Source organism: Talpa europaea (assembly GCF_964194135.1).
Source record: "Talpa europaea genome assembly, chromosome: 7".
Classification (NCBI taxonomy): Eukaryota; Metazoa; Chordata; class Mammalia; order Eulipotyphla; family Talpidae; genus Talpa; species Talpa europaea.
The window spans coordinates 55,460,502-55,488,476 of NC_140074.1; the positions used below are offsets into that span (position 1 = coordinate 55,460,502).

The following is a 27,975-nucleotide window of genomic DNA, read 5'->3' on the forward strand; positions in this document are numbered from 1 at the left end:
TGTAAGTTCTCATTAAGTTCCTTTTGAATCAGTTAACATTCTGTTTATAAAGATGTGGATATTTCCTCTAATTACTGTAATTTTGGCTACTGCTGTAAAAATCAGTGCTCCGTGTCACACTGTCAGAGATCATTACAGATGCATACATGCTTCTTCCCTCTCCCCTGGAAATGATCCAATCATCTCTGAAAATTAAATACTTAAAAGGTTTAGTAAAAGAAAGGAAAATCCAGAGGTATCATGTCTCATTTTAAGCCATTCCATAGTAAAATTAGGATGTATTCATTAGGGTGATGAAATGTGATCTGCTTAAGCATTATATATATGGATACAGAATTTTGTTATATAATAAATTTCATTATTGTAAAAGCCAGTTAATTTTGCTGAACAAGATGATTTATGCTCTCAGAAGCACATTTCTCAATCCTGGTATTTCCTATGTATCTGTGAGGGTGCAACCTCTTGCCTCTTCAGTTGCCCCTCCCCTGGGGTAAATAGGTCTCATCATTGGCAAGTTTGGAAGAAGACCTGGCTATTATTGGCTCAGTGTCTTCCTCTCTTCTTCCTCTTGAGGGCCAGATCCCACAGGAAGCATGTGGTTTAGTCTGTTCCTTCTATATGGGGAAGATGGTGGTTCTATAGTACTGTCAGAAGAGGAAAGTCTACCTAATTCTCTGATCAGATTTAGAGACCTATCTGAGTCACTTCCTCCAACCCAGCCTTTAGAAGTAATGAGGGACTATCTTGGGCTCTCTTACACCTTCTCTCACTCTTATTTTTCAAAATACTTGGTGGGTGGAAAAAGGTGTTACTTTGGGGCCTCCCTGGTGGCCCAAGGGATTAAGACCAACCTATGAAGCCATCCGCAGCCACTGCAGCACGAGTTCCATCTCCCGTCTCCGGTCAGGGAGCTACCCACATGGCGCAGCAGACCTCTCCTGCCTCACCTGCTGCTCCCCTCAGCAGTGTGCTTTGGTTGATCTGCCTGTTCTGTTCCTCGGCTCTGTCTCTTTTGGATCTTCTCAACTCCCGCACTTCTGGCCTGTACACCAGCTCTTGTATGCATAAGTAAATAAGTCTTTAAAGAAAAAAAGGTGTTATTTACCAGCTCTTAAAAGTCAGCACCACTAAACACTAAGACTGGTGATTCAAAAACAAACAAAACACTGCTCTTTTTTAGACATGTTGTTTAAGGAATTTTTAATTAGTCACTCCCTGTTCCGAATTTTTGTGTTAATTCTGCTAGACTCTCTGCCTCTTAGTGTTTTACTAATTCTGGATCTATTTGAAAAAGGAGGGGGTGGGGAAGAATCCTGTCAATTGCCAATTTTCGTTGGCAAGTGTTATTACCCTCATGCATTGATTTTTAAACCTGTTGTCTGGGGATTATTTTCCCCTTTGTAAAAATGTATTTATTTATATATATTTTTACATAATTGTTCATTTTTAAACAATGTTTGCTTTTTTTTCACCCTCAGGTGTAGTCCCCATAGAATTTCCTCTACCAATTCACCTGTGCACCATCACCACAGTCCCTGGTGCTCCTCCATCCCTCCCTCCCATACCTCTCCCTCCCCTTCCCCTGCAGGATATCTCTGGTTTATAATTGCTTGTTTGTTTTTAGTTATTTTCCCCTTTTTACTAGGTGTGTGAGAGGTATTGCCACTTGCTCAAGTTCACACAGCTGATTAGCAGGAGAGTGGGAAATTGAACTTTCCAAGTCCAAGGCCAGCACTTCTTCAGGAAAACTTTCACTGCACCTCTCCCCATGCTCCCTAACCCAATGTCCTATCCTTTCACTGACCATTAGAAGAAAAATAGGCAGGAAAAATGGTGGCTCTGTAAAGGATGTTTGTGAGAGAGGGCATTCTTTATTTAGTTTTAGTTTCTTTCTGTCCCCAAACAGGGTAAATCATACATATATATATATATATATATATATATATACACACACACACACACATATGTATATGTGTGTATGCATGTATGTATGTGTATGTGTGTGTGTATGTAAGTATGTGAAACAGGGAATTAGTAGAATTTCTGCTGTTGTGAGAATTTAGGTTTCCCAGGTACTTTTGAGAAAGACCTTGTAGGAGATTGTCTTATTTGACATCTTTTGGGTTGGTTCTAAACAAAACTCTTTATAAATACAAATCAATCCTGACAGCTATTTCCTTTGAAATGTGTTGAACTGGTTTGAAAATGCCACTATGAAGGTCAAAATTTGAGCTTATTACTCAGAAATTCTCACCTCTGAGATGTTCTCTTAGAGAAACATCCAAGTGTACACAGTGTACACAGCTTTGCTCACTGTTGAGTCACATTATAAAGAGGGTAGTGCTGTTCTCCTTCCTGTGACCTTAGGCAGCATCAAGGGAAAATACTACAAGAGTTTCTTCAGTTGAGCAAAATGTAACCCAGTTACAAACTCAGGAGTTCAGAGTATGGCTCCAGAGTCAAGGCAAGTCAAGGCAAGTTTCATAGCCTGCTACTTACCTAGAAGGCTTCCTCATTAAATGAATAAATGAATTAAATGAATAAATGTAAATGTGTATTAAATGAATAAATGTAAAAATCTGAATAAGCCTTAATGGTGGGAGGGAATTAAGCATCCCTCTTTTGCTTCAAATAGAATTGAATCGGAGAATCTCTCGGTACATGAGTGTCTGTGTGTTTTCATATGTCCTTCCTTTGTGTTGGTTCTTATGATTTCAGATTTTAAGTTCCATCATTCTGACTTCTGGGACTAAAAGAAATAAAGCTAAAGGTACTTTTGAGGATAGAGGACAAGAAAGCTAGGATATCAAAATTTTCTATAAAGTATAATAATTCATGAGTAATTGTGTCTGCCACCTAGAATTTATGTCATTGCAGATATAGGGAATCTTGCATTTATTTTTATTAGTTTTTAATACATTTCCTACCCTTAATAAACTGTGGGACTTATGTGTGTTTTAGAGTAAAGAAACGCAATTCTTTGTCTCATAATATGTGCATTTTATGTTCACATATTTTCCTTTTCCCCTCTTTTCTCTCTAATTTCTTTCAAGATTTTGTGCCTCTGCCTATGCCAGTAAGGGGGGAGAGTAATACAGATCAGTTCTTTTTGTATCAGAGAAGTTTCTAACACAGAGAGAACTATCTGATTTCACTCCCATCACAGTTCAAGTGGGAGCTGTAAGCCCCAATGATGTTAGTTCACCAGGATGCAAATTCAGCTGCCTTCTCAATTGCTAGGATTTGGAAATGCTGAATCTGCAGGCACTGTGATATTTTTTTCATTTTCAAAAAACAAAATTCTTAAAGCTTCCAGCATCTTCATTTATTTTGGAAAACCAACTATGTACATGGTGTACTTTTATTTCCTAAAGTTTTATTTAGAACAGATGACATTTCTTTGTAGGTTTTTCTAAGAAAAATAGTTCTCTATCTGCTTTGACTTGTTAGTCATTTCAAAGTGCTCCACATCACCAAGAGCACTTATTCTGAGTCCAAATCTCCTGATGATGGAACACCAATGCCCCCTACTGATAAATTTCCCAAAACCTTTCCTTAGAAAATGAGAACAGAAGCCCCTCAGTGCCAGCAGCCCAGTATTCACCAGCCTTGTCTGAAAAGGACATGTGCTTCAAGGGTCAGGCTTGTCTGCTTTATTAGCTTCTCATTAGTGAAATTTCCTCTATTCGTCTTTACTAAAGCAGCTAGAAGTTATTTCATGCTTGGCTGACTTTATTAGAAAAACAATTTTAAATGTATCAGCCAGCTTTATACCTGACAAAATGACCAGAACTAACATTTGATTACGGTAATGTAATCCCTCACATTTTGTTTATGTTTAATAAGGAAGTGTTCCTCAAAATACCTTCATATTTGTCTTGCTATAGCTTCATTGTTTATAGAATGTCTGGCATGGAGACTTTAATCCCTAAAACCCCATATTTACTTAAATCCCTTCTCATGTCATCTCCATCAATGAATTGCTTAGTTTCCCCTAGCAGTAGAGAACACACCACCTATTGAAGCCACTCAGGGCGACTTTGAAGAATTCTGACAGAAGGTTCATGGAAATTTTTTTCAGTTCAGCTTCTAAATATTGAACTAATTTCTACCCCTTCGCTGTTATAATAACTTTTTCTCTAACAAATCTAATTCCTCTTTATTCTTCAAATATTTCAACAGAAAGATCGTTCCCTTCTCTCTGGCATTCTTTTCTTCCTCAGGAAGGGTAATGGCAGCTATCAAAGAAAAGGCAAATATTTCTATAAATGTGAGACCAAAGGGTCAAAGACTTAGGAAAGAATGCCAGTTGGGTATAAAAATCTCTACTTTCAAATGATAAACTAATTGTTATTTCTTTCTCTCTCTCTCTCTCTCTCTCTCTCTCTCTCTCTCTCTCTCTCTCTCTCTTTCCTCTCATGTGTGCACACACACACCCCTTTATACACAAACATTTTGTAGTTACCACAATATACATTAAAAGTGGCCATCTTGGAAATTAGTGAAGGAGGCAGGAGACAAATTCAGCCTCTGTGATACTGTAATTTGAATGTTCCCAAGAAGGTCCAATCTCAGGGCTCCTTCATAAATGCTGAGAATTGTTAAGCCTCTCTGCTTATCCCTCCTATTCTTAAGTAGTGTCAATGAGGATTTCTGACAAGGTTGAGAAATTAGTGAACTTGGGGTGAGGTTTTTAATCACAAGGCCAAATGATTCTTTGTGAGATGCTTATCATTCCATTGAGTGTGTCATCCTCTTCAGGCAGAGGCAAAATAGAAACTGCTGGTGTGGTCTGTGTAACCCCTCCTACCCTCCTTTCATATGCACTCTTAGCTTTGCTGTTGCCATGTTTACTTAGCCATAGTAAAACAAGCAATGACCTTAAACCAAGGACCAACATTTGTATTGCTATATTTGTTCTGCCACCGAGTCTTAAAAATTACATCACCCTGTGACCTTCAAGAGGAAGAGAATTAGACTCTACCTATCAGCTAGAGAAGCAACAAACAATTTGTAGAGCAGTCATGTGTGATTTCCCATAGTTTTGTTGGAAAAGTAGTGGCTGCTCTCAATTACTTAGTATTACAGTAGTATTGTTAATTTTCTTTTGGATTCATGGTGCCTCACATGAATATGTTCCATGTCGTCAATCATTGCTGCTTTGATATGATGCTGAATTCCTTATTGCCCTTCTTTAGTATTTTTTTTTTTAGTTTATAGCTGCCTCAGCCTAAGTGCAGCATCATATCACAGCAGGATATTCTGAGTGTGGACTGATTGGCCCAGAGGAAAACATCACTCTTGCTTGTCTATAAGTCCTAAAATATTAATAGAACTGGGGGAGTACAAACTTTTGTGCAAGTGGCACTGCAGTATTTATGCACATTGAATCATTCTACTCCATAAACATGAATTAAATTGTGTGCTAGGAACTATGCTAAGTACCATGGCCACCAAAATAAATGGAACTTCATCACTTCCTTGAGGAGTTCACAGTTTAGTGGTGAAGAATGTCATGCAAACAAATAATTACTGCCCTGTGTTATACATTATGATAGGAAAATGAAGCTCTGTGTGAATACAAAAGAGAAAGTTTCAAATGCTACCTAAAGAAAACAAGGAACTGTGCTCTAAACAAATTCATCAGGCCAATAAATGGAAGAAAGACCAACTGAAGCAAAGCAAAGGAAAAAACATAGAACTAGGAGTATGCTATAACAAAAGCAAGACACATGTAAGTAACCTTAGTTTCAGTAGAAATGTATGAGTTATTAATTGGATGTTTCCAGGGAAGAGTTATGAGATGAGATTAGAAGGTAGGGAAATCTCAGCTCATCAGGAATTTGGGTGAGATGCTAAGGAGTGGGTTTTTATTCTCTAGGAAAAGGAAATCGATAGATTTGTGTTTTTAGAAAAAGTGCTCTAGTGACAGTGGGATACTAAAGGGATCGAATCGATCAGACTTGGAGTCTGTCTGATTGTGAAGTGGTCAAAGGAAAGCTGGGAGAATCGGGCAACTTTTCAATTTCTGACTTTAATAATTGCTTGGGCAGCAGTGTGATTTTTCAGAGAAGGAAGTACTCAAGAAGAGATTTCAGGAGGTGAAGGGAGACATTGGTATGATTCAGATCTGTAAATCTTGAGTATGAGATGCCTGAAAAATATCTAAAGGAAGAGACTGGGATATGAATTTAGAAATAAGGGTCTGAGGTTCAAGAGAGAGGTCTGGACTAGACTCTATCTGTGAATAGTATGTAGGTGGCCATTGAAGCTTTTGGAGAAGTTCAGGAGAAAGTCACATCCAGCACTCAAGAAAGAGGGTTTATGCAGGAAATAAGATTTCAACATATAAGAGAGAATTGAAAGTCTGGAGGCACATGAGATCCCCCAGCATAAACTGTGAGAAGAAAGTACAAGTCTTATCTAGAATGAGGTGTGCAAATGGGGAGACCTAAAAAAAAGAGAATTGAGATGAGATTCAAAAACAAGAAAAACAACCACAAAAGAAAGGAGAGAAAGCCAAGAATAAAAATATTGACTGGGAGTGTCAAAAGCATCAAATAAGTTTAGGATGGAAGAGTGTTTGATAACTTTTCAATTGGGAGGGTTTGAATGAGATCAGTTTGAGAATAAATATTACAGAGAGGAAATGAAGTTAACCCCTAGATTATCAGAATAAAAAGGTTAAAAGACTGGGTAATAATTAAAGGCAGTAATAAAAAAAGAGTTTTTATCTTTTGTGATTTATTTTGTTTATTTCAAATGTTTGAGATGAGCTCAGAAGCAATGAGGATAAAGCAGCTCAAGATTCAAAAAGAAAAAATAATAAGGAGCAATATTTCCAAGGAAAACAAAATAGTTTACAGTTGAGAATGAACAGACTTCTGCTCCAAATCTTTACCTGCTGTTTCTTTACCTATTGTTGTGTTATGTTACATTTATGTTCCTCTACTCACCCAGTCTTTAAGTAATAGATTATTTTAGACTCAAATGTCAGGGTTTCTGCTTATGAGATTTCTTTAAGTTAAATTCAGTCTTTCATTCTCAACTGTTGAGAACTGGTTCATTAATAAATTCATCTTGAGTTCATCCAGTGTATGTCAGTCTTCCAGTTCACATTTCTCTCAGATTCTCAACGTCACTTTCCTCTCAGATTCTCAAGGTCACATTTTGCAAACTTCCTGGATATAGTCTAAGTAACCACATGATCTATTTATCCTCTTTGCCAATCTAATAACTCCATCAAAGAATGAAATAAGGTCAGTTTTAGATGACCTGACTCAAGCTGATGAACCCATCCTGGCTCAGAGTGACCGATGCTTCCTCTTTTAAAAGCAAAGAAAGTTCCTCTAACATCCATTCTATAATCATGCCCAAAATAAACTTACAATTTATTCATCATCATTAGTGATGCTTTTAATTCTTTTTTTAAAAAAGATTTATTTATTTATTTATTTATACAAGAACCAGGGTACAGGCCAGATGCACGGGAGGGTGAGAGAATTCACCAGACAGAGCGGGGAACAGAACAGGCAGACTGACGAAATACACTGCTGAGGGGAGCAGCAGGCACGGCAGGAGAAGTCTGTCGGGCCATGCGGGACCCTCGCCAGCCAGCCAGGATCTAACCGGCGTTGCAGAGACTGCAGACAGCTTCACAGCGCTGTGCTCAAGCGCCTGCGCCACTAGGGGAGGCCCGATGATGCTTTTAATTCTTATACATCCCTTTTTGAAACTTGGAAGTATAGTTGTTCATTTCTAACCTTCCTGCTTCTCTTTCATTCTCAGTAATTCATTATAACTCTTTAAGTTTCTCCATGTCCTAGGATATGATTTCTCTTGAAAGGGTATTTAAAGTCCTTACCAATAACTTTGTTCTTTCCTCAATCACTCCATACATTTGGGACCAATGCAATTCTTACTTTTTAAATCCTGGTTTTTTTTTTTTCTGTAGACAGAGAAGATTGACATCAAGAATATTGAAAAGTCTCCTCTCTCAAATATCATAGTTTTTCAGACTAGACATATGAAAATGAGACATTAAAGATCTTTTGAACTTTATAAAAACCAAATAAGTAGAAACTGACATAAAAAAACCCATTTATTAAAAGTCTGTCACACATGTAACTGAGATTTATTCAATTTTCACTGTTCAAATTGAGATTTTTTTCACTATTATGTAAAATGTTATAAATAATCTTGATAATTTCTATGGAGGCCTGTATAAAGTTTATAAAATTTCTCCAAGATTATGTTTAGAGTATAGTTCAACGTTAGGAATAGAGTTTCTAGAACATGGGATAATATACTTGTTTAACTTTACAAGATAATACCAAATTGTTTTTCAAAGTGTTTTTCCATTTTGCATGCTCACCCTCAGGGTTAAAGAATTCTGTTAACATGATCAGCAATGCTTAGTATAGTTAGTCTTTCTGGATAGTAAGTATACTACCTGAAGATATAGTGTAATCTTAACTTACACTTCCCTAATAATTACAGAGGTTCACATCTTTTCACATTTATTTACCCTTTGTGTTTTCTCTTCTATGAAATGCCTATTTAGGTTTGTTTTGCATTTTTATATTTCATTTTAACTGCATATTAACTGACTTGATGTAGTTTTAATAAGTTCAGGACGCTAATATTTCATTAAGAGTCTATAATCCCATGATCCAAAAAATAATGCAGTATGTAAACTGAAGAACCTCTCCTACTAACAGCTGTGCTGTGCTCATGATCGCTCGTGGCCTTTTAGTGTACTGATTTTTCACAGGCTTCCTGGTGGAAGCATGTATCTTCCAGATCCAGGGTTCTCATTGGAAGATCTTCAGGGATTAAATTGGCATGATTATTGCTCTTCTACCTCCCTACCACTCAGTCTCTGAAGATGAGAAATGAATAGGACCTCCTCTTAAATTTATCTATCTAAAAATATCTCTCCTGATTCCCTGGGAAAGACTTCCTGTCCTCCTTCATAGAAAAATAGAACAAGCAAAGTAAAGGTTTGCTAAGCCGCTCTTAGCTCTAGTAGCAATACTAGCAGTTTTCAGAATCTGTATTTGGAAGCCTTAAAGGGTGACAATGTGAGTGAGGTATCAGCTGATGGGGCTCAGACCAGCACCCTGACTACACACTCTTATTGTGGCAGCTCTGACATTAATGATGCCATGAAAATGTGAATGCATCATTGAAATGATCTTTCACCTATTAGATTCTCTGCCCTCTAGTGGGCATTGCAGGAGGGGAGAAGGCAGAAGGGGCAATCAGGAATGAAAATATAGCCTGTGATGAATGAGTATTGATTACTTAATAATATAACAAACTTCCTAAACCATTTTAGCTCAACATGTCTGGTTTAAATCAAATGCTGTAAATGTGTCTTCAAAGTAATTTCACATTTCATTGAAAAAACTTCCATTGACAAGGCAGCCTCAGTCCTAAGAACCCTAGTATTATGGCAGAGTATGTAGAGTGCTAAGTGACACAGATTTGCGTTGTGCCATGATCAGAAAGATTTTAGGTGGAACAATCATTTTCAAAAGGAACAAAAACCAATCCAAAAGGATGAAAGTGAGAAAGTGAGGCTTAGATTACTTTGCACAACCTCCAGTCTAATATGCATATCCACAGACATGTTTTTTCATAAAAATCAAGAGATGATGGGTCCTTCTATCATGTGTATTAGAATAATTGTTCTTCTAATTCAAATCTCTAAGAAACTTTATGCCTGCTCTTATCTTAGTTCAATTTAGGGAGAACATAAGAATAAAAATGCTGTATCTGCTCAGTGTCTGCTTCTCTACATAAAACTGTCCAAATGACTTCAAGCTCTGCAAGTATGTGGTTGACCATATAGTTATCCCTTCCCGCCCCTGCCGGTCACCACCATTCTCCCAAAATTATAGTTCTTAGCTCAACATTAGTTCCTCTCCAACTCAATTCTTGTCACCCCTTCTTCAGGTTCCTTTGCTCATTCCATCTCCCCCGACAGACTCCTCTTTACTCCATTTGTGCTCACTCATTAAGTGAGCAACTCATGTCTCCCAAGATGTGTCTCCAGACATTTCACTTGGATGTCTGATAGGCATCGTGGAATGTATATGTTCAAACTTAAACTTCCTGTTTTCCCCAGCCCCAAACCTACACATTTTATGGCCTCCCCCACATGGAGAGATTCTCCATCTCATGCCCTTTTCTCTCCCTCAAGCCTGACATAGAGTAGTTTATCAATAAAAGTCTACTGAATGAATTACTTTCATTCATTCCAGTAGTTGAAAACTAAACTGACAATGCATAGTATGTTACTTCTATTCTATTGTGAGAGAAAATTTAAATAGGACTTTATGAGTGTGCTCTGGAAATGCAGTAGCACAGAAACATTAGAGGTGCCCTGAGTCCCTGGAAGCTGACCTATAAACAAACCCTTGTACAAGCTCTGATTCACTGTGAAGGGCCTTGCTCCTGTCTAGTACAGATTACCGTCAAGCTCTCCCTCTTCTGTCACAGGCTTGATTATGCCACTTTCCTGCTCAAAACCCTTCAACTATTTCCTTTTAAGTAGATAATACTATGTTAACTTCCTTCACAGGCCATGCAAAGCCCTCCTCCCTCGAGTTTTCAACCACTTCTCTTCTCTCATCCTGAAGGAGGGTCCTTGATACACCCAACATACTAGCTGTAAAGGTGAATCTGGCCTCTGAACACAGTGTCAGTCTGAAGTCCTTGGCTGGAAATGACAGAAATGGGACTGGAGTAGCAAAGAAGGGAATATATTTTCTCATGTAGTTGAGAAGAACTCGATGTACTAACACAGAAAGTTGGTTAAAATATGTGAAGAAAAATGCCAGCTATAGAACAGCATGCATGGTGTGATCCTATTTTATAGATTTTTAAATCTACCTATGGTTGTATATGTTTATACTCTTGAGGAGAAAAAAAAGTCTAAAAGAATAAATAAACACTAAATATTAATGATGATTAATCATTAATTTACTGGTGAGTAAAATTCTGATGGTGTATTTTTTAAATTTATACCTGCATGTAGTAAGGTGTTTTCACAAACAGCTTCAAATTTATGCTTGGTTGATGGTTCCAAACTGTCAATGCTCAGCCATCATGTACCTCTGATATGTCACCCCTAGCCTTGGGTGGCTATTTAAATTTAAATAAATAAGATGAAATAATTTCTTTTTTTACTTGCAGTAGGCACATTTCAATACCTTGATGGCCACACATACCAATTGGTGGCCATATTGAAAGTTCTGCTATAGAACATTTTTATCAATGCAAGATGTTACTCCTGCAGTGAGAAACACCTGGCAAGCTCCATGACCCTAGATGCTCACCTGCTCACTTTCACTAGGATAATTGGCTCTATCTACATGCAGCTCCCATAGGTGCAGGCCTGAGCACCTGTGCAATGACAGCCTCCAGGAATTTGAGTGAGGCTCAGGTCTGGGCTCATCTGTACAGGATCTTCTAGTGTGTTAGGGAGAGGTAGAATCTTAGAGGCAAGTTACTCAGTAATGTTAAGGAAAATAAGGAAAAGCCTTACCCAGTAATTTTGAAAGGAAATGAGAGCATTTAAATAATTTTTGCAATATTGAGATTTACCTGTTTTAATTAGAAAGAAAAACTGATTGGTTTGAAAGTTGTTTTTCCATTTTTTCCCATTTGCCTAATTCCTGGGTAACAGCAATGCATAAGGAGAAAGAAGAATCATGTTCCTTTCTGGTAGGAAAATTAAAATGTTATCTGAAGTACTTCTGCTTAAAATTATTTGAAACAAATACAGGAAGCGCTACCTTATTTCCTTAGTTTCCTTTTTCAGTTAGAGTTTTTAATGTTTGTTCTACATAACTTACAGAACATTCAGTGTTAGTATTGTTTTCATTCTAATTAAGAGTCATAAAATTACTTCCAGTGCCTTTTCCCCCAAGTAGGTCTGTCATTTAAAAGCTTACAGTGAGAAAATGATTCTTTTGTAAATAGCAAATAGGAACTCTCAATATTATTTATTTAATAGATTACAGTATGATTTTTAATATTTAGTAGCAACCTATTATATCTTTAATATCCTTTTAAAACCATGAAACAGTATGTCCATGATTAAATGCCTTATTTTTTAAAACAAGATAATTACAACTTTTTTTGAACTGCAGATACCCTTCTCTCTCTCTCTGTCCAACACACCTATTAACATCTCACCTACCAGATATCACTGTTCTGAACATGCTGATTTATATTAAAAACTTGAGTTTTAACCAATATTCCAGTCCTACATCCCAAACAGTCATATGTTCCTTGATCAGATTTTTTATGAGTAAACAAGATATAGAATCTCATCCACACACTCAACCAAATGTCTTTTAAATACCATTTATTTACTTGTGCTGACCTGAGGTTGTACATTTGAAGTCTCACTCACTTAGGGCCCTACAAGTTTGCTGGAGGGAAACACGGGCAGGGGTGGCTACATAATAGTGCAAAGGCCAGGATGATGCATGGCTTGCTCAGAGCGCTGCTGTGGGAACACAGGAATAAGCCATCATCATACCGCACAGGTGGCCAAGGAGGACTTGAGAGCACTCATGGGCCTTCAGTGTTCATCTAGGCCAATGTCCATCCACTTCTGGGTTCTTCTTCACAACATCTACACCCAGTGTCCTATACTTAAGTATTCTGAATAGTAGATAACACATTACACACCCTCCTCCTCCAATTAAGTACAGCATCAAATATACCATGAAGCCTCTAAGAACAAATCCTATGACAGAGAAAGCATAATGGTTAACAAATTTCTTTTGTAAACTATTTCTATATTCTTTTTAGATTAAGTGGATCGGGAGGTTGAAATCCTTACACAAGTTACCTTTACTTGGAACTTCATACATTAGGATTTTAATGTGCATCTTATAGCATGGACAGGTCAAAGGAACTAAGAAGAAAGTTCTCTTTTTTCTTCAGCTAAGCACAAGTCTCAAAATGATCTGTTCAGACAAATTAGACAGCCATCCTTCAGGCACAAAGTCAAGCCAGTCTCCCCAGAGCCAAGTCAGTGTTCAGTTAGAAGACAAAATCTGCGCTTACAGTGATTCAAATACTGGGCTCAGGCATTTGCTTGCAGTGTCAGGTTTTCTCACAGTGGCTGTGTCTGCTGATTAAGTCCATATCTCTTTCGCTGAAACCTCTTTGGATTATTAATGCAGGAAATTTTAAAGATTGCAAGAAAATTGCATTTCCTTTTGAAATGTTGGTATAAGTAGTTTCTTCAACTGGCTATTTAAAAATTGAGAAGCCCTCAGCCTCACAGATTAACAAGATTTTCCTCTTCTATTTTCACTCAAACCCCCTTAGACCTACTTATTCACTTAATAAGCCTGTTGCCTTTGCCTTGACTATCAGAAGTGACACTAGTCTCCATTCTTGTGAGTTAAGCTAACTATTCCGGTGCTTGGGCAGTCATATTTCCAAAGATTCCCATCAGTGTTTTTGACAAGACTGTATGGCATATCAAAGGTTCAGTTCTCACATCCACACCTTTGTCCCCTTCCTCTGAAAGAGGAAAGTGACGAACTATAGAAATGATCCCTGAAAGTATAGAAAGAGGAAAGTGATGCCTTTCATGTTAGTGTCTAAATACTCCATTCAAATTGCCCACTTGTTATCCTTTTAACTTACTCAATGATGCTCATTCCTACAATGAAGTCAAGCCTGAGACTGTCAAACCCAAAACTTGTTCCATCTGAGTCTAAATAACAAACTCCTTTGAAGACAGGGTAGGTGGTTTTGACCATGACTATATGGACTGCTATAATGGCAAACTAATTGCACTAAGTGAAGCTAAGAGGATTTTTTTTCCTTTTAATATTTTATTTTATATAATTCTTACATCATTTTTCATTTTAGCACAAAGTATGCATTTTCATTTTGGTTGTACTCCCCATACAATTGCACCCCCCTTATTTTGACCCTAATCCTTCCCCTCCTCCCCACGCCCCGTAGTGTGTCTCTGGTTTGTAGTTGCTTGTTGATTTTGATTTTTTCTTTATTATAGTTAGTCTTTTTCCTGGTCCCTTATTTAGGTTTTCTAAATTCCTGCTATGAGTGAGACCATCCGGTATTTTTTTTTTTCTTTCTAGCTTATTTCGCTGAGCATGATCCCTTCCAGCTCCATCCATGTTGCTGCAAATTGCATGAGTTTATCTTTTTTGATTGCTGAATAATATTCCATGGTGTATATGTACCACATCTTCTTGATCCAGTCATCTATTTTGGGGCATTTGGGTTGTTTCCATAGCTTAGCTGTTGTAAATAGTGCTGCTATAAACATAAGGGTGCAGGTGCCCTTTTGAATTAATGTTTCTGTGTCATTTGGGTAAATACCTAGGAGTGGAATTGCTGGATCATATAGAAGCTCTATCTTTAGTAGGTTGAGGAATCTCCACACAGCTTTCCATAGTGGTTGGAACAGTTTGCACTCCCACCAGCAGTGCAGGAGAGTTACTTTTTCTTCACATCCTCGTTGTTGCTAATTTTCTTAATATGTGTCATTCTCCCTGGTGTAAGATGGTATCTCATTGTAGTTTTGATTTGCATTTCCCTAAGAGGAAATTTTTAATAAGGTTAAAAGTAAATCCTAAGAAACCAAAGTAGCATAGATTGGCTACTCATTAACTGAAATGAGAAACTAAAGGAAGCCAGAACGAAAATTATTCTTTCTCTCTAGGTCTTATCATCTCTTGGTTTTGCATAGCCACTTCATTTTTTTCTATATATTCTGTTGCCACTTTTCAAGATTAAAACAGTCACACGAGGCTGCTCTGTAGCTCCTTTTGATAGATTTGTATGTCCTGAGTTCAAACTGGTTAACAAAGACACATGAATATCAGTAAATTTCACTTCAAGTTCATCAGAAAGAGCTCATGGGTATAACTTGGACCAGGTATCTACCCTCAGTCCAGCCAGGAAATCAGTCTTGTAATAGAAGCAAGACTGTTTAAATGGGCAGTTCTTAGAGAAGGGTGGCCAGTGTCTGATGGAAATTTTAAATGATGTCAATTACTGTTCACCCCTTATGCTGGTATGATTTATTTTTGGTAATGTTCTCATTTATTATACATATTTGTATGGTGCTTTGCCATCTGCAGAGTTTCTCCAAGTTTTCTTTAAATGAGTTTTACTCATCCTCTCCAGAATGTTATGAATATCATGTAAGATAACACATTCAATGTTACATAGCTGGTTATGTGGTTGTCAATGAGAATCATGTTATTGTTTCTTTGGGCTTGTTTTTTATATCTATCTCCCACACTGTAAACCCCATCAGTCCCAAAAGTATGCCTGTTTTGTTAACATTTTTGCTGTTTGTTATTTGGTTTTGTCAACAACTGAGTACCCCCAATATAGGCATGCATTAGGTACCATACTCACCATTCATTTATTATCATTGCATGTTCTTTATGAGGATCCAGGAGGATTTCCTGTATGTCTTAAACTAGGTCAGAAAGAGTCCACTTAAGCATTGAATGTTTTTATCTTACATAAACTGAAATGTGTAACTAACCAACATTTCCTTATTTTGTGGATTACTAAACAATTTATACTTAAGATTGTAATTCCTACTCCCACCTTATGTCACATACTTATTCCCTTTCTTCTTCCTTTCCACCATCCCTCTGAGGCTGGCTTGTTGTATTTTATAGAAGTTGATAAAACTCCTCCTTTGTTGGAACAGAATGAAAATACATAAACATGCCTCATTACATCTTTATGATAATTGTTATTAATCCATGAATTAATGAAATTGATGGTAGGAGATATCTCAATAAAGGACCCAGTCTGTAGCATATAGTTCAACCTTCACTATTGTGCTGACTTGTATTTGTATCTTGATTTCCCCCAGGCCAAATAAGTGTGTGGAGAAATTCTCATGCCATGAGAAACCCCTCAGTCCTGAGCAAAGTGGAATGGTTAGTCACCTTACACTAAGACCCCCCGGGTTGAAAGGTACCCCTCACACTCCACACCAGAGCAGCTCTCTCATCTGGCCCTCCAGCATCTGGCCTTGCCTACCTGAACATACTTGAGTGCACACACATGAACACATATGCGACTATAGCCACTGTGACCTTCCCCCACCCTAACCTGCCCCTTACCCTTCCAGCTTATCCAGACTTTCCAGAGAGAAGGAAAATGTTCTTGTCCTTAGCTTGTGACCTTCCCCACTATCACTCTTTGTGACATTCAGTTTTCTCTAGTAAACAGAGGGCCTAGGGAGAAACATAGTGCTCTCAACCCTGAGAACTGGATTTCAGATATTGTTGGCTTCTGCCTTCTAACCCCTTAGGAATAATCAGGACTTAATATGTTTTTCTGTGTCAGCTTGTCATTCTGAGGAAGTGACAGCTGAGGAAAATTCCTGGTATGAGCTCCTTACCCCTTCTTAGCCAACCGTTCCCCGCGCCATGACTGCTCCCTTCACATCACATCTTCAGCCCTTCCACCAGACTTGGGTCCAGCACAGCATCACCATCTGCTCATGTGACACCAACATGATGGCCTCCCTCCATGCAGCCTTAAATGGGGTTGCAGAAGGCAAGGGAGAGGGCAGGTGTGCCAGCTGGCACTAGTAACACAAAACTGGACAGTGATGAATCATGGCCCAGAACAGGAAGGAAGAGGGAGGGTGTGAGTGGCTAGTTGTGTGGCATCCTCACTGCAGCAAGGTAGATCTTTCTGCTCATGGAAGAAGAATCTATATGGTGTGTCTTTTCCTGTAGCAAATGCATCAGCTTCTTTTTAACATCTTGTGTCAAGAAAATGACCACTAGAAAAGCAACCTAGAAATCAGTATTCTAATGGTTCGATTTTTTGCTCCTGTGCATCTCTACCCGGCATCATTGGGAACTATCCAGGAAAGTTGGAGGGTTGCTTGAAAACGACAGTGACAGGTTTCTGGCAGCTCAGGGGAAGATGAAAGACAAGTTGACACATGGTGATGTTTCAGTTCTCTCCCAGAGGCTGCCAAAGTTCCCACCTACTTCACCACTCTGAGTCTCCAAGGTTCTCAGTTCTTTGCTCCTGTAATTGATTGATTGATTGACTCATTCCATTCTCTCTGAATGCTAATTCTAAGATTAAATTGGTCAGACAACTATTCATGATTTGTCCCATAGATTTCAAATTTAGCCGTACGACTTTGACTTTTTGTTGTCATTATTGTTAATTTTGATGTATTTGATGTTGACAGTTCTATAGCCTAAAAGTTTCTATCTTTGCTTTTTTGTTGCATCCCTTTACATATATATGCATATATGTGTGTGTGTAAGTATACATACACATATATTTACATTTTTGTGTATGTGTTTGCTTTTGTTTACTTCACTTTCACCTTTCCCTTTTTTTAAAATGGAAGTGGTAACATAAAGCTACCCAATAAAATATAATAACTTATCCTTCCTACACACAGGAAACTAGATGCCATTTTTGCGTTTCTTTTATTAAAAAAAAAAAAAAAAAAAAAGCTCTGATAGGTCTTTCCTCTTCTCCAAGCAAATATTTCCCAAGGGCTGATGAAACAGAGAAAAAAATGTTTACAGCTACAGGGATGAGCCACACAGACATCCCAGATCCAGCCCCAGGCAGGAGATTGAGGCAGCTCTAGAAAGAAGCAGAGCTTCAAACTGTTGAAATCCTAGCTTTCATTCCAAGACATTCAAATCAGCTGGCCAGGTTCCTGCCCATCAGGTGGATTCAATTGACTAGTCAAACACAAAAGAAGTAGAAATCTCATGGCCTTGACTTTGTAATCAATCTGCAGATAAGAGCACCCACTAGCAAAGGCAGCTTTCCAGCAATAATCTTTAATTCTTACAGGAAATAGACTTATACAAGTCTTTTCTCTGTTTCTAAGTGGAAAAGAAAATAACCAAATGCTTGTAAAGGCAGAGATGACTAGCATGAGCATTGGCGATTTACAAGTGATGCCAATAAATAACTTCAAGCACCAAGAAATGCACAGGAGTGTCCAGAGATTACTGGAAATCGTGACAGATGGTGAACTAGGGGTGAGGGATGGAGGGAAAAAATGCCAGATATAGAAGAATATAATCCTTGTAGAGCCAGAAACAAATCAGATATGAGGGACAGTGAGTGGAAAGCATGATGTGTGAGTGGAAAGCATGGTGATAGAGGCAGTCAAAAGGTAAAGACCTTTATAGCAGGATCCTTAGGAGTTGGTATTGAGAGACACAAGAACCAGGAGAATCTCAAGGCTTCGTCTCCAGAGAGAAAAAACATTGCAATAGAGAAAATCAAAGGATAGGGAAGGATTCTTTAATCCAAATGACACTTAAGAAAATGATGCTTTCGGCTAGGGAGGGAGGAGTTGCAGATACCCTGTTTCCAGAGTGAAGCCTCTGTTTCACTGTTGTGGCTAAAGAAATGAATATGACAACAGATAAAAAGAGCAACACTTTCTCTCATATGGAACTGAGCTGCTTTGCCTCTCCAAGGAGCTCTGCACCTTTTTATAAGGGATACAATTTTGCTCCATGTTACAGATCAAACACCCACCCCCAAACTCCCCACCCCCGCCACACACACACACACACACACACACACACACACACACACGGGATTAGAAAATGTGTGTTTCTAGTCCTGGCTCTGATCCTAACTAGCTTTGGGTTACTCATTCAGGGCTGGAGTAAAGCTTTAGACTTCCTAAACACTGAAAAAGTTGTGGTTTTCCCCCATATTACCACTTACATCCCTCCAAATAAAAACAATTTTAAGCCATAAAAAAAAACCCTACCAAGTTGTTTTCTTCCCATAATGATTACATTGATACGTTTAAACAAATCAACACTTAAAAATATTTTTTTCCTCTGCTTTAGTTCCCTTGCTTTGCTGATAGATGCATAGTCTGAGCGCGTATTTAGTTTACTTGTTAGATAACCTAGTAGTGATCAGTTCTCCTTGCTGGGCAATAATTTTCTCATCTAGGAAATAAAGATATTAGATGGGAAGATCTCCAAGATCCCTTTCTGCTAGATTTTCTGTAATTTCACATCCTCATTGACCTGTTTTCTATCTACCTTTATCATTATCTTATCTTGACATTTCAGTATTTCCCAAATATGAATAAAAAAGTAATGTGGCATTTCCATATTCTCTCACACCACATGCCTACAAAAGGCTATATCTAACTTTGGCATGTATCTAGGATGCTTCTGAGTCAAAATTAATGGATGATTGTTTCCCTTTTTATATCAACACTTTATGAAGGGTATATGTCTATAATAAGATATGATCATCAGCAGAGTCCTTGATTTACTAGTGGAGAGCATTTTGGGATAACGGCAAAAACTTTTTAGAAAGGGGTAAAGATTGTGACCAATGTAGAATATTTGCACTGTTCTCATCCCTGCCAATTATATAGGGTGTGGTTCAGAAATTTTCCTTTAACCCTTCTAGGCTTTCGCTTTCCTATCCACTTGTTCACTCATTCATTCATTCACTTGTGGTTCATCTGCCTCTAATAATTTATAATAAGGTAAGTCTGTCACTGATAGTTTATGAGATTTCTCATGAAACATTCTCACATCTACATCTTACCAATTCTTATGGCACTGCCCTTGGACTTTTCACCTGTCATGAATGAAAATATCACTTTGGTGCCCATGCATTCTCTGAGCAGGTGACAGCAGAAGCTGGGTCCCTACCAGCCTTGTTAAGGTCTGCCTCTCAGATGGGAACTGTTCATTATTTGCTGGAAGGTTTATATAACAGATGTTACCAGGCAGACCAGCTAGCACACACTCTCTCAGCCCAGAGCACGCAGAGCCAGGCACGCACACACTCTGCCAATACTGATCCCAAGAGAGCTGCCGGGGTGATGGAGGGAGTGTGCTCTGGGGGGCGAGTGCTGCTCCAAAGCCCTGCTAATGTCTCTGTGTGGCCATGCTGTATTTTCAGCTTGTCATCATGGCCGGGACAGTGCTGCTTGCCTACTACTTCGAATGCACTGACACTTTTCAGGTGCATATCCAAGGATTCTTCTGTCAGGACGGAGACTTAATGAAGCCTTACCCGGGGACAGAAGAAGAGAGCTTCATCACCCCTCTGGTGCTCTATTGTGTGCTGGCTGCCACCCCAACTGCTATTGTAAGTACAGACATAGACATCCTTCTTTGTTGTCAGATTTCCAACAACATTTCCTGTCTGCCTTTTTTCCTTGTTCCTCTTTTCCTGGGCATTCACCAGCAGCCTTATCAGGGGAGTCTGTCTCAGCCCAAACACAGCGAGTGGAGCTCTGCATAAAATTACATTCAAAGGATCTTATCTTTTATAAGTGCTTTTTGTTTTTTGGTATCTGAATTTAAATATATGTATATCAGTGTATACACACATATATATTTAAAATCATATGTGATGATCATAAATCAACAGGTATGATTAGCTGATGTGTTAAGAATACTGTGTTCTTGAAAAACTGTGCTGTGGGTCATATATATTCAGAAGAATATAAATGCTGGTATTGACATAAAGGCTCAGATCAGGGTGGACTAGAAACCCCTGGGCCTGTATCTCCTGCAGTTCTGATTGAACTCGCAGAGAGGCCAGAGATAAGAGAAATCATTTGACCTAAAGTTTGCTATGATTCATTCTTGATGTCTCTAGCTCTGCTCACATTACATCACACTCAATTAAATTGCCACTTTGCTTTCATTTATCTCATTTTTCTCTCTTAGGAGGGAAAAATTTTGCCAGACAATCTTCTAGAGAAACTGTTTCAAAAGCATGAAGCTCACAAATCTGTGTTATCTAATAAAATGACTTAACACTTAGATATTTTAATTTAAAAAATGGCTTCATGGGGGCATTAAAATACATATTTCTGTCTAAACATGCCAAGGTCAGATTATTTGGGATGTATTCTGATTTATCATTTCCCCTTTCTCTTCCAATAACTGCCTGCCCCAGCTCTCCCTCCTCCCCTGCCTGTCCTCTCCCTTGCCCTCTTTTAAAGGTAGGAACAAAAACACTGCCTGGCATGCTAAGGAATATATAAATTGCTCATCATTCAGTTCAGGTCTGTTTGCCATGCAAATGTTTGACTTGCATTAAGATGAGAAGTGGACCAGCATGTAGAGGAGAAAATATATGGACATAATGAGTCATGGTATTTGAACTTCATTTTGGTCCTTGACCCTAAACTTCACATGCTCACCCATCAGTGGTAACACTATGCAGTAGGGATTAAAGTCAGCCTGATAAAATGCAATATTATATATTATTATGTGGATTGGTTAAAAATATAAGCTTTGCTATCCCACATACCTGGAGCCATGTCCTGACTGTGTGACTTTGGGCAAGTCACTCTATTGCCCTTTACCAATAAAAAATGGGGAAATGTGACTGCCTACCTCAGAGAGTTGTCATGAGGCGCAAAAAAAGATGATTCATACACATTATTTAACACAGGGTCTGGCATGTACTAAGTGTTTAGAAGTAGGGAAACAAAGAACCTGGCTGGAGCCTGTTCTTCACTCTCTTCAAGATCATAGACCGACTTCTCTGCCTAGAGAGATTGAGATTCCGCTGACCACGCTGGTAGCATGGAAATATGCCCTTTCCCAGAGGAAGGTTTATCTCTGTATCCTTCTTACCTTTACCTTCTTTTTTCTCACCCTCCCAGGGATAAGCATAAAAGACACCTTTCCACATACCTCAAAAGGTAGGACACTCCTCTCCCCATATTAAGCCAGGAGGTCACAGTCGGTTCTGTCTGGAATGGTCAAGTGGTGGTTCTACTTGGAAGCAGTGGGCTTAGTCTGGAATCAGATTCTGGTTTCTTCCTATCTCATATCTTTTTCCTGTGTGTTCAGACATATATCTCTGAGTGATCCACTGACTTGCTAATTTAGTTCCTTTTTCACTTTCCAGTCCTAGAAAATGTCTTTGCTTAGGTTCTCCTGTAATTACACTTTGTAATTACAGAGATTTAAAAAACAAAACTAAGGAAAGCGAGGGAAATAAAAATTATGAACACAAAATTATTGAATCAGAAAATAATAGATAAAATCAGGAGCTAATTATTTGAAAAGTAAAGTGTACAAACCCCTGGCTAGTTTAACATAAGAAAGAAAGAAGAGGAAAAAATAAAATATAAGCAAAAATGCATAACCTTTCAAAGTCTATGTCATATTTTTATTTAAATTGTATATTACAATTCTGTGTCAATAAATGCCTACATATAAATAAAATTTATATTATTTAATGAAAAGACAGTTTGCCAACAATGCCTTAAAAATGAAGGACAGCTGAATAGCTGAATAGCAATAGACTAAAATTTTCAGCTTGTCTAATACTTATCTTGCATAATAATACTAGGGGCAAATAGCTATAGAATAAATTCCTTCACATTTCTAAGGAATAGAAAATGCTTAACTATATAAAATGTTCCAGAGCCTAGAAATAAAGGGAAGTTTTTCAATTCACATTATTATAAAGCAAGAAAAAACAGATACTTCAGTCCATTTACATATACTCCCACTATAGCACCCTGAGTAACAAAAACAACCTTACTTAGTTAGGAATGTTGGTGCAAACATATATAGGAATATATAGGAATGGATATATTTATCTACCTAAAAATGAGCATTTCTAGCAAAAGCAAAAATACTTCAAGAAAAAGTTTGCAGCATATGAGACTGAAATGTAAATAAGTATCCTTTAAACTTAAAAAGATGAGCTTTTTCACTTGGAATCTTTTTAAGCAGAAGAGAACAGATGATTAAGAAAACAATAAACTGCATATATATATAAACATTTCTAAACTCTTCAATTATTAAAGTAATTTATAAAAATCCAGCATTATCCTCATATAAAATTAGCAAATGATTTAAAGAAACATAGCCCATGTTGAAGGTGAAGATACTTTCATGAGCTTGTAGTCAAGAATAGGCTGGTATTTTCTCTCCGCTTGTCAAACAAAATACTGAGAGTTTTATAAACTTTGCAACAGTCATGAATTCCATTCTCTGAAATTACATTATGGGCATAATCAACATTTTATACAATGTACACATTTGTGTTAAGGATATTCACTTTAGCAATAGTTTTAACAGTGAAAAACCTGGAACTAACTAAATACACAGGATTAAGTGAATACATTATGGGGCAATCATGTTTTTGAGACACCATTAAAAGCAATATAACATGCTGGTGTTTCATCTTGAGATTTTTTTCAAAAGGCTGATTATTATATGTAGTATTGTGGGTATAATCTTTTTCCTTTCTGCAAGAGAATCTTCTCTTGATTTTCTGACTCTGTTCCCCTAGAAAAAAATAAAGAGTATATATACCAACTGTATTACTAGGCAAAATTGACTCCTGATTGGTGGCTTGCATCTGATTTTAGGAATCTTAATTGCTTGAGGAGGCACCATGCTGTGTCATGCAAGTGCAGGGACACTGGAAACTTAGCAGGTCCATTCAGGACCCTACAAGCTGTGCCTGTGGAGTTGCTACACTGTATGTTGACATATGGCATGAGACTTGTAAGCCAGGATGGCTCCTACATTCTCTGTATATATGCTACATGTCTGCTGTCCTTGCTCCTGACTGCACTGCTCTGTTGGGCCGCTGTAAAAACAGGTGCTGAAGAGGAGCATGTGGTGCTGCCCAGCTGGGCAAGCCAGGGTGCCTTCCAAGTGAACTGGTGCCTAATGTAGCACATGGGTCCGTCAAGGGTCTGTCACTCAATGTCTGTAAGTCTGAATATTTAATAGACCCTAAGAAGATACCTTGCAAGCATAACTTGCAAGATGTGTTGCAACTATAACCCCAAATATATAATTACCTATAAAAAAGCTAGTAATAAATAAACTATAAATTTATAGCTATTATCTCTGGGTGTTAATGGTACAGTTAATTTTTCTCTTCTTAATTTATGGTTTTATACATTTCCAAATGCTACATGATTATATATTGTTTTCAAATAGAAAGATATATTTTATTTATTTTTAATTTATTTATGTATATTTTAAGTCATTGTTTCATTTTTGTACAATATTTGCTTTCTCCTCTCAGGTATAGTCCCCGTAAAATTCCCACCACCAATTCACCCATGCACCCTCACCATAGTCTTGTGCTCTTCTCTCCCCTGCTTTTATCTCTCTCCCTCCCCCTTCCCTGCAGGGTGTATCTGATTTATAGTTTATTATTTTTTTGTGATCCCTTACTTGGTTCCTCTATATTCCTCCTATAAGTGAAACCATCTGATATTTTTCTTTTTCTTTCTGACTCATCTCAGTGAGCATAATCTCTTCCAGCTCCATCCAAGTTGCTGTAAATGGCATGAGTTTATCTTTTTTGATTGCTGAATATTATTCCATTATGTATATATACTACATCTTCTTGATCCAGTCATCTATTTTTGGGCACTTGGATTGTTTCCATAGAAGGATATATTTTTAAAAACAAATTTGTGCACTCAAGTTCTTCTGGCAATAATTAGGAAATGACCAAACTTTCATTAGAGTTGAAGATGACAGTTCTAATAAAAACACACATGGCCCAAAACAAAAATAGAAAAGAAGAATTTTGTGAAAAATGTTTTTTCTGGACAAAAATGACAGATCTTTATTCTAAGATTTCAGCAGAAGTCTTCTTCTCCAGGCTACAAATTTTGATCCTGTCTTTTCCATCAATTCCTTTTCCCCCAAGTTGATTTGGGGGTTGAATACTCTAATGGGAAGCTAAGGGGGTGAAGCCAGCAGACAGTGAACTGAGCATTAAGAGCCTGACCTTCTGTGTGTATAGAGCCCTGATTCCCATTCCTTTGCTTCTTGGGTCAAGTATGTGACCCATAGGGCTAGCAGGCCCCAGAATGTGTGCTGAGGAATATTCCATCAATCCTCCATAAATGACAATGGCAGGAATAATACCTTTTAACTTATTTATATTTTATAGTCCTTTCCTAGCTTATCCTTAATACAGTCCAGTGAAATAGAAGACATCTTAGCATAGATAAAGTATGTGGTCCAATTCTTGTCTTTTTTCTGTTTTTTGAGAACATTGAGACCTGACTAGGTTACATGATTTACTGAAGGTACTCTCTACTTCTGCATGTGACTGGACAAATAGCCACCCATTTGGTTCCACTTTTATTTTCCTCCCAAATGAGAGGCATTGCTAGGAACCAGGGCTAATGACAGTTGATGGGTTACTGGCAGAGAGCTGTATGACCTTGAAGCCTGCTGATGGTACTTGATCTTCCTCCAAGACCTGAAAATAGGGTAGCAGCAGTAGGACAGAAAGCAGAAGGCTTCTGGTGCTCAGGGACTTTTCCTGGCAGCACAGAGCTATGTTAATTTCTTGGGAGGTGTGACTTGTCCCAGAGCGCCTCTGCTGAGCCACTATGGCGCAGAACCCCAGTGCCTAGCGCAGCACACCCCTGTGCCTGAGTGTTCATCCTTCATGCTGCGAAGTCATCCTTTTCCAAGACTGATCTGTCAAGTGGATCAGGGATCCCAGTCATGGCTTTTGCCCCCAGTAAGTGTGTGACCTATAATAAGTCTTGTTCCCAGTTTCCCATCATTAAATAAAAGGAGAATTTGGGCTAATTAATCTCCATGATCTTTTTAGTCCTCATATTCCATGAGAGCTGCTAAAAGAGCTTTCCGATTGGAAGCTTCTGATTCCCAGCTCCCAAGTCTCCTGTCTCTTTCTGGAGTACAGTTTTACACCTTTGTGCCTGAACAAGTGCTTCGCAGAACTGTACAGTTTTATTTTATTCCTCCTTAAACTCATTTCCTATTTCCCCTGAAGTAGAAAGAAGACTTATGTGACACTAATGGCAATTTTCAAAGAAGGAGCATAGCCTGGACTTGTCCTTGGTTTTCTGCACATTCTCAAGCATATTAACCACAGAATACCCAGCACCCTAGAGAGTCTCTGTGGATGGGTATTACCAACCCCATTCACAGCTGCAGGGATACAGAAGAAGGGCATGGGGGGGGGGATGGGGGAAGTGCCAGGAAAAACTCTGCCATGTGTTTGACCTGTCATTTCCTATTTCTTCTTTTTTTTTTTTTTTTATAAATTTTATTGTTATATTCCCCATACAATTGCAGCCCCCCATTCTGACCCCAATCCCTCCCCTCCCGCCCCCGCCCCCCTAAAAGTGTCTCTGGTTCATAGTTTTTTGTTGATTTTGATTTTCACTTTCTTATAGTTATTCATTTTCCTGGTCCCTTATTTAAGTTTTCTAGATTCCTGCTATGAGTGAGACCATCCGGTATTTTTCTTTTTCTTTTTGGCTTATTTCGCTGAGCATGTGTTTTGCTGTCAGAAAAGATCAGCATCATGCAGAGGCAAGGTCACTTGGGATAAACTACATGGGAACAGACCACTGCTGTCCCAGATCTTAGGAAAGATTAGAGCTTGGGGGACTCATTGTGTCTAAACCTGTTTAGGCAAAAGTGGTGGCCCAGATGTCAGAGAAACTTGCAGGGTGCATTCTGACCAGCATGGAGACCTGGCTAACTACTGCCCCAGGTATCCTGAATAAACTCCCATACCTAGAGTCAAAGGCAGAAAGCCTGTTTGGATAAGAGGATTGAGCTCGGCAGAGAATCTGATTTACTCTTAATATATCTCAGCCTAGTGCCACCAGGCATGAGAAAATGGACATTAAACCTTTTTTCTTGGCCTCACAACAAAGTGACAGGGGAGTATTTAGTATTGAAGCAGCAGAACATTTGACTCCCAGCCCGAGAAAATTGAAACAGCTCAGTTTGCATGCAAGCGTGCACGCACACATCTACAAGACTCATCTAGAATTTCCTCAGAAAGGAAGAGACAAACACAATTTGATAGAAAGGCACAATTTGGAGGAAATTGTGAATCTTCATTTGGGGGATTTCTGGGCTGTAAGCTCTTACAGTGAATGCAAAAAGCACAGGGCCGATTAGAGTGAGCTCTCAATTAATGCAAGTCTGTTGGCTGACTGACGAGGGCCGCAGCTGCGGAAGCAAAGGAGACATTGTAGGGCCTCGTACTGCCTCTTTCAGGGTCTGAACAACCTCATCTGTTGAAACTCCTTTTATCACTTTATATAATTCACATCTTATGTTATCAAATGACTTCTTTGGTGGGGGAGGGGGCTGGTTTGTTTTTTTACTATATTTTCTTTTTTGCTAACATACTGTCTTTACAATTTATATTGTTTTTCTGTGAAATATTTGTAGATATTTCCATTAATGTTGTACATATAAAAAAGGTATAATAAAGCCTATTTGCCCATTTTCTGTCCACACTGCAGATGAGTGTTCCAATCCCCTTTACAGATTCATTTCCCCTTGACACCATCCCACAGAGACTTGTTTCCCACCTTCGAGATGCACCTTCTTATGATGGGTGATTAGATGATTGTGTTAAAGAGCTTTGATAATGTTTCTTGAAAAGATTATTGTGTGCCTAAAAATATGTGATGGTAAATTTATTTTACCATCACATTGATCACAATGCGTATTCTTTTCATTAAAAGCAGTATTTTAGCTTACTCATTTTAAATTCCCTTTTATATTCACTGTCCAGGAAAAAAAAGTGTATGCTTTGGTAATTGAGTCCATCATCTTGGCACTATGTTTTATAACAAGTGTCAGTGAAACATAGCCTTCCAAATGGGTACACGTGGTCCCAGAACAAGACCGCTGGGGAAGCTGTAACCCACAAGACACTTATTACCCAAGTTGCTAAATGATTTTCAAAATGCCATCATCCAAGCAGCCTCAATTCTGTTGAATCTTTGAGCTGTGAAGGAAATAGGAACTGTCTGGAGGTGTCATTTATACTTGATTGTGATGAAATAGAAGTCAAGAGCTCTTGAACCAACCATAGCTCTCATTGCAGATCTGAGTCATCAACAGCCTCATCAGGAGAGATTAAAGCAGAGCATGAGGA

The 27,975-nt window shown here is 38.3% G+C and overlaps 1 protein-coding gene across 1 annotated transcript in view; it reads left to right on the forward strand.

The window, feature by feature from the left end:
- Positions 1-27,975, forward strand: part of PLPPR1 (phospholipid phosphatase related 1) — a gene marked incomplete at both ends in the record, with an annotated part of 95,502 nt that overhangs the window by 29,930 nt on the left and 37,597 nt on the right. The window contains one exon of the mRNA XM_084236138.1: positions 19,981-20,169. Coding sequence (XP_084092264.1) covers positions 19,981-20,169 — 189 coding nt within the window. The remainder of the gene's footprint in view (positions 1-19,980; positions 20,170-27,975) is intronic.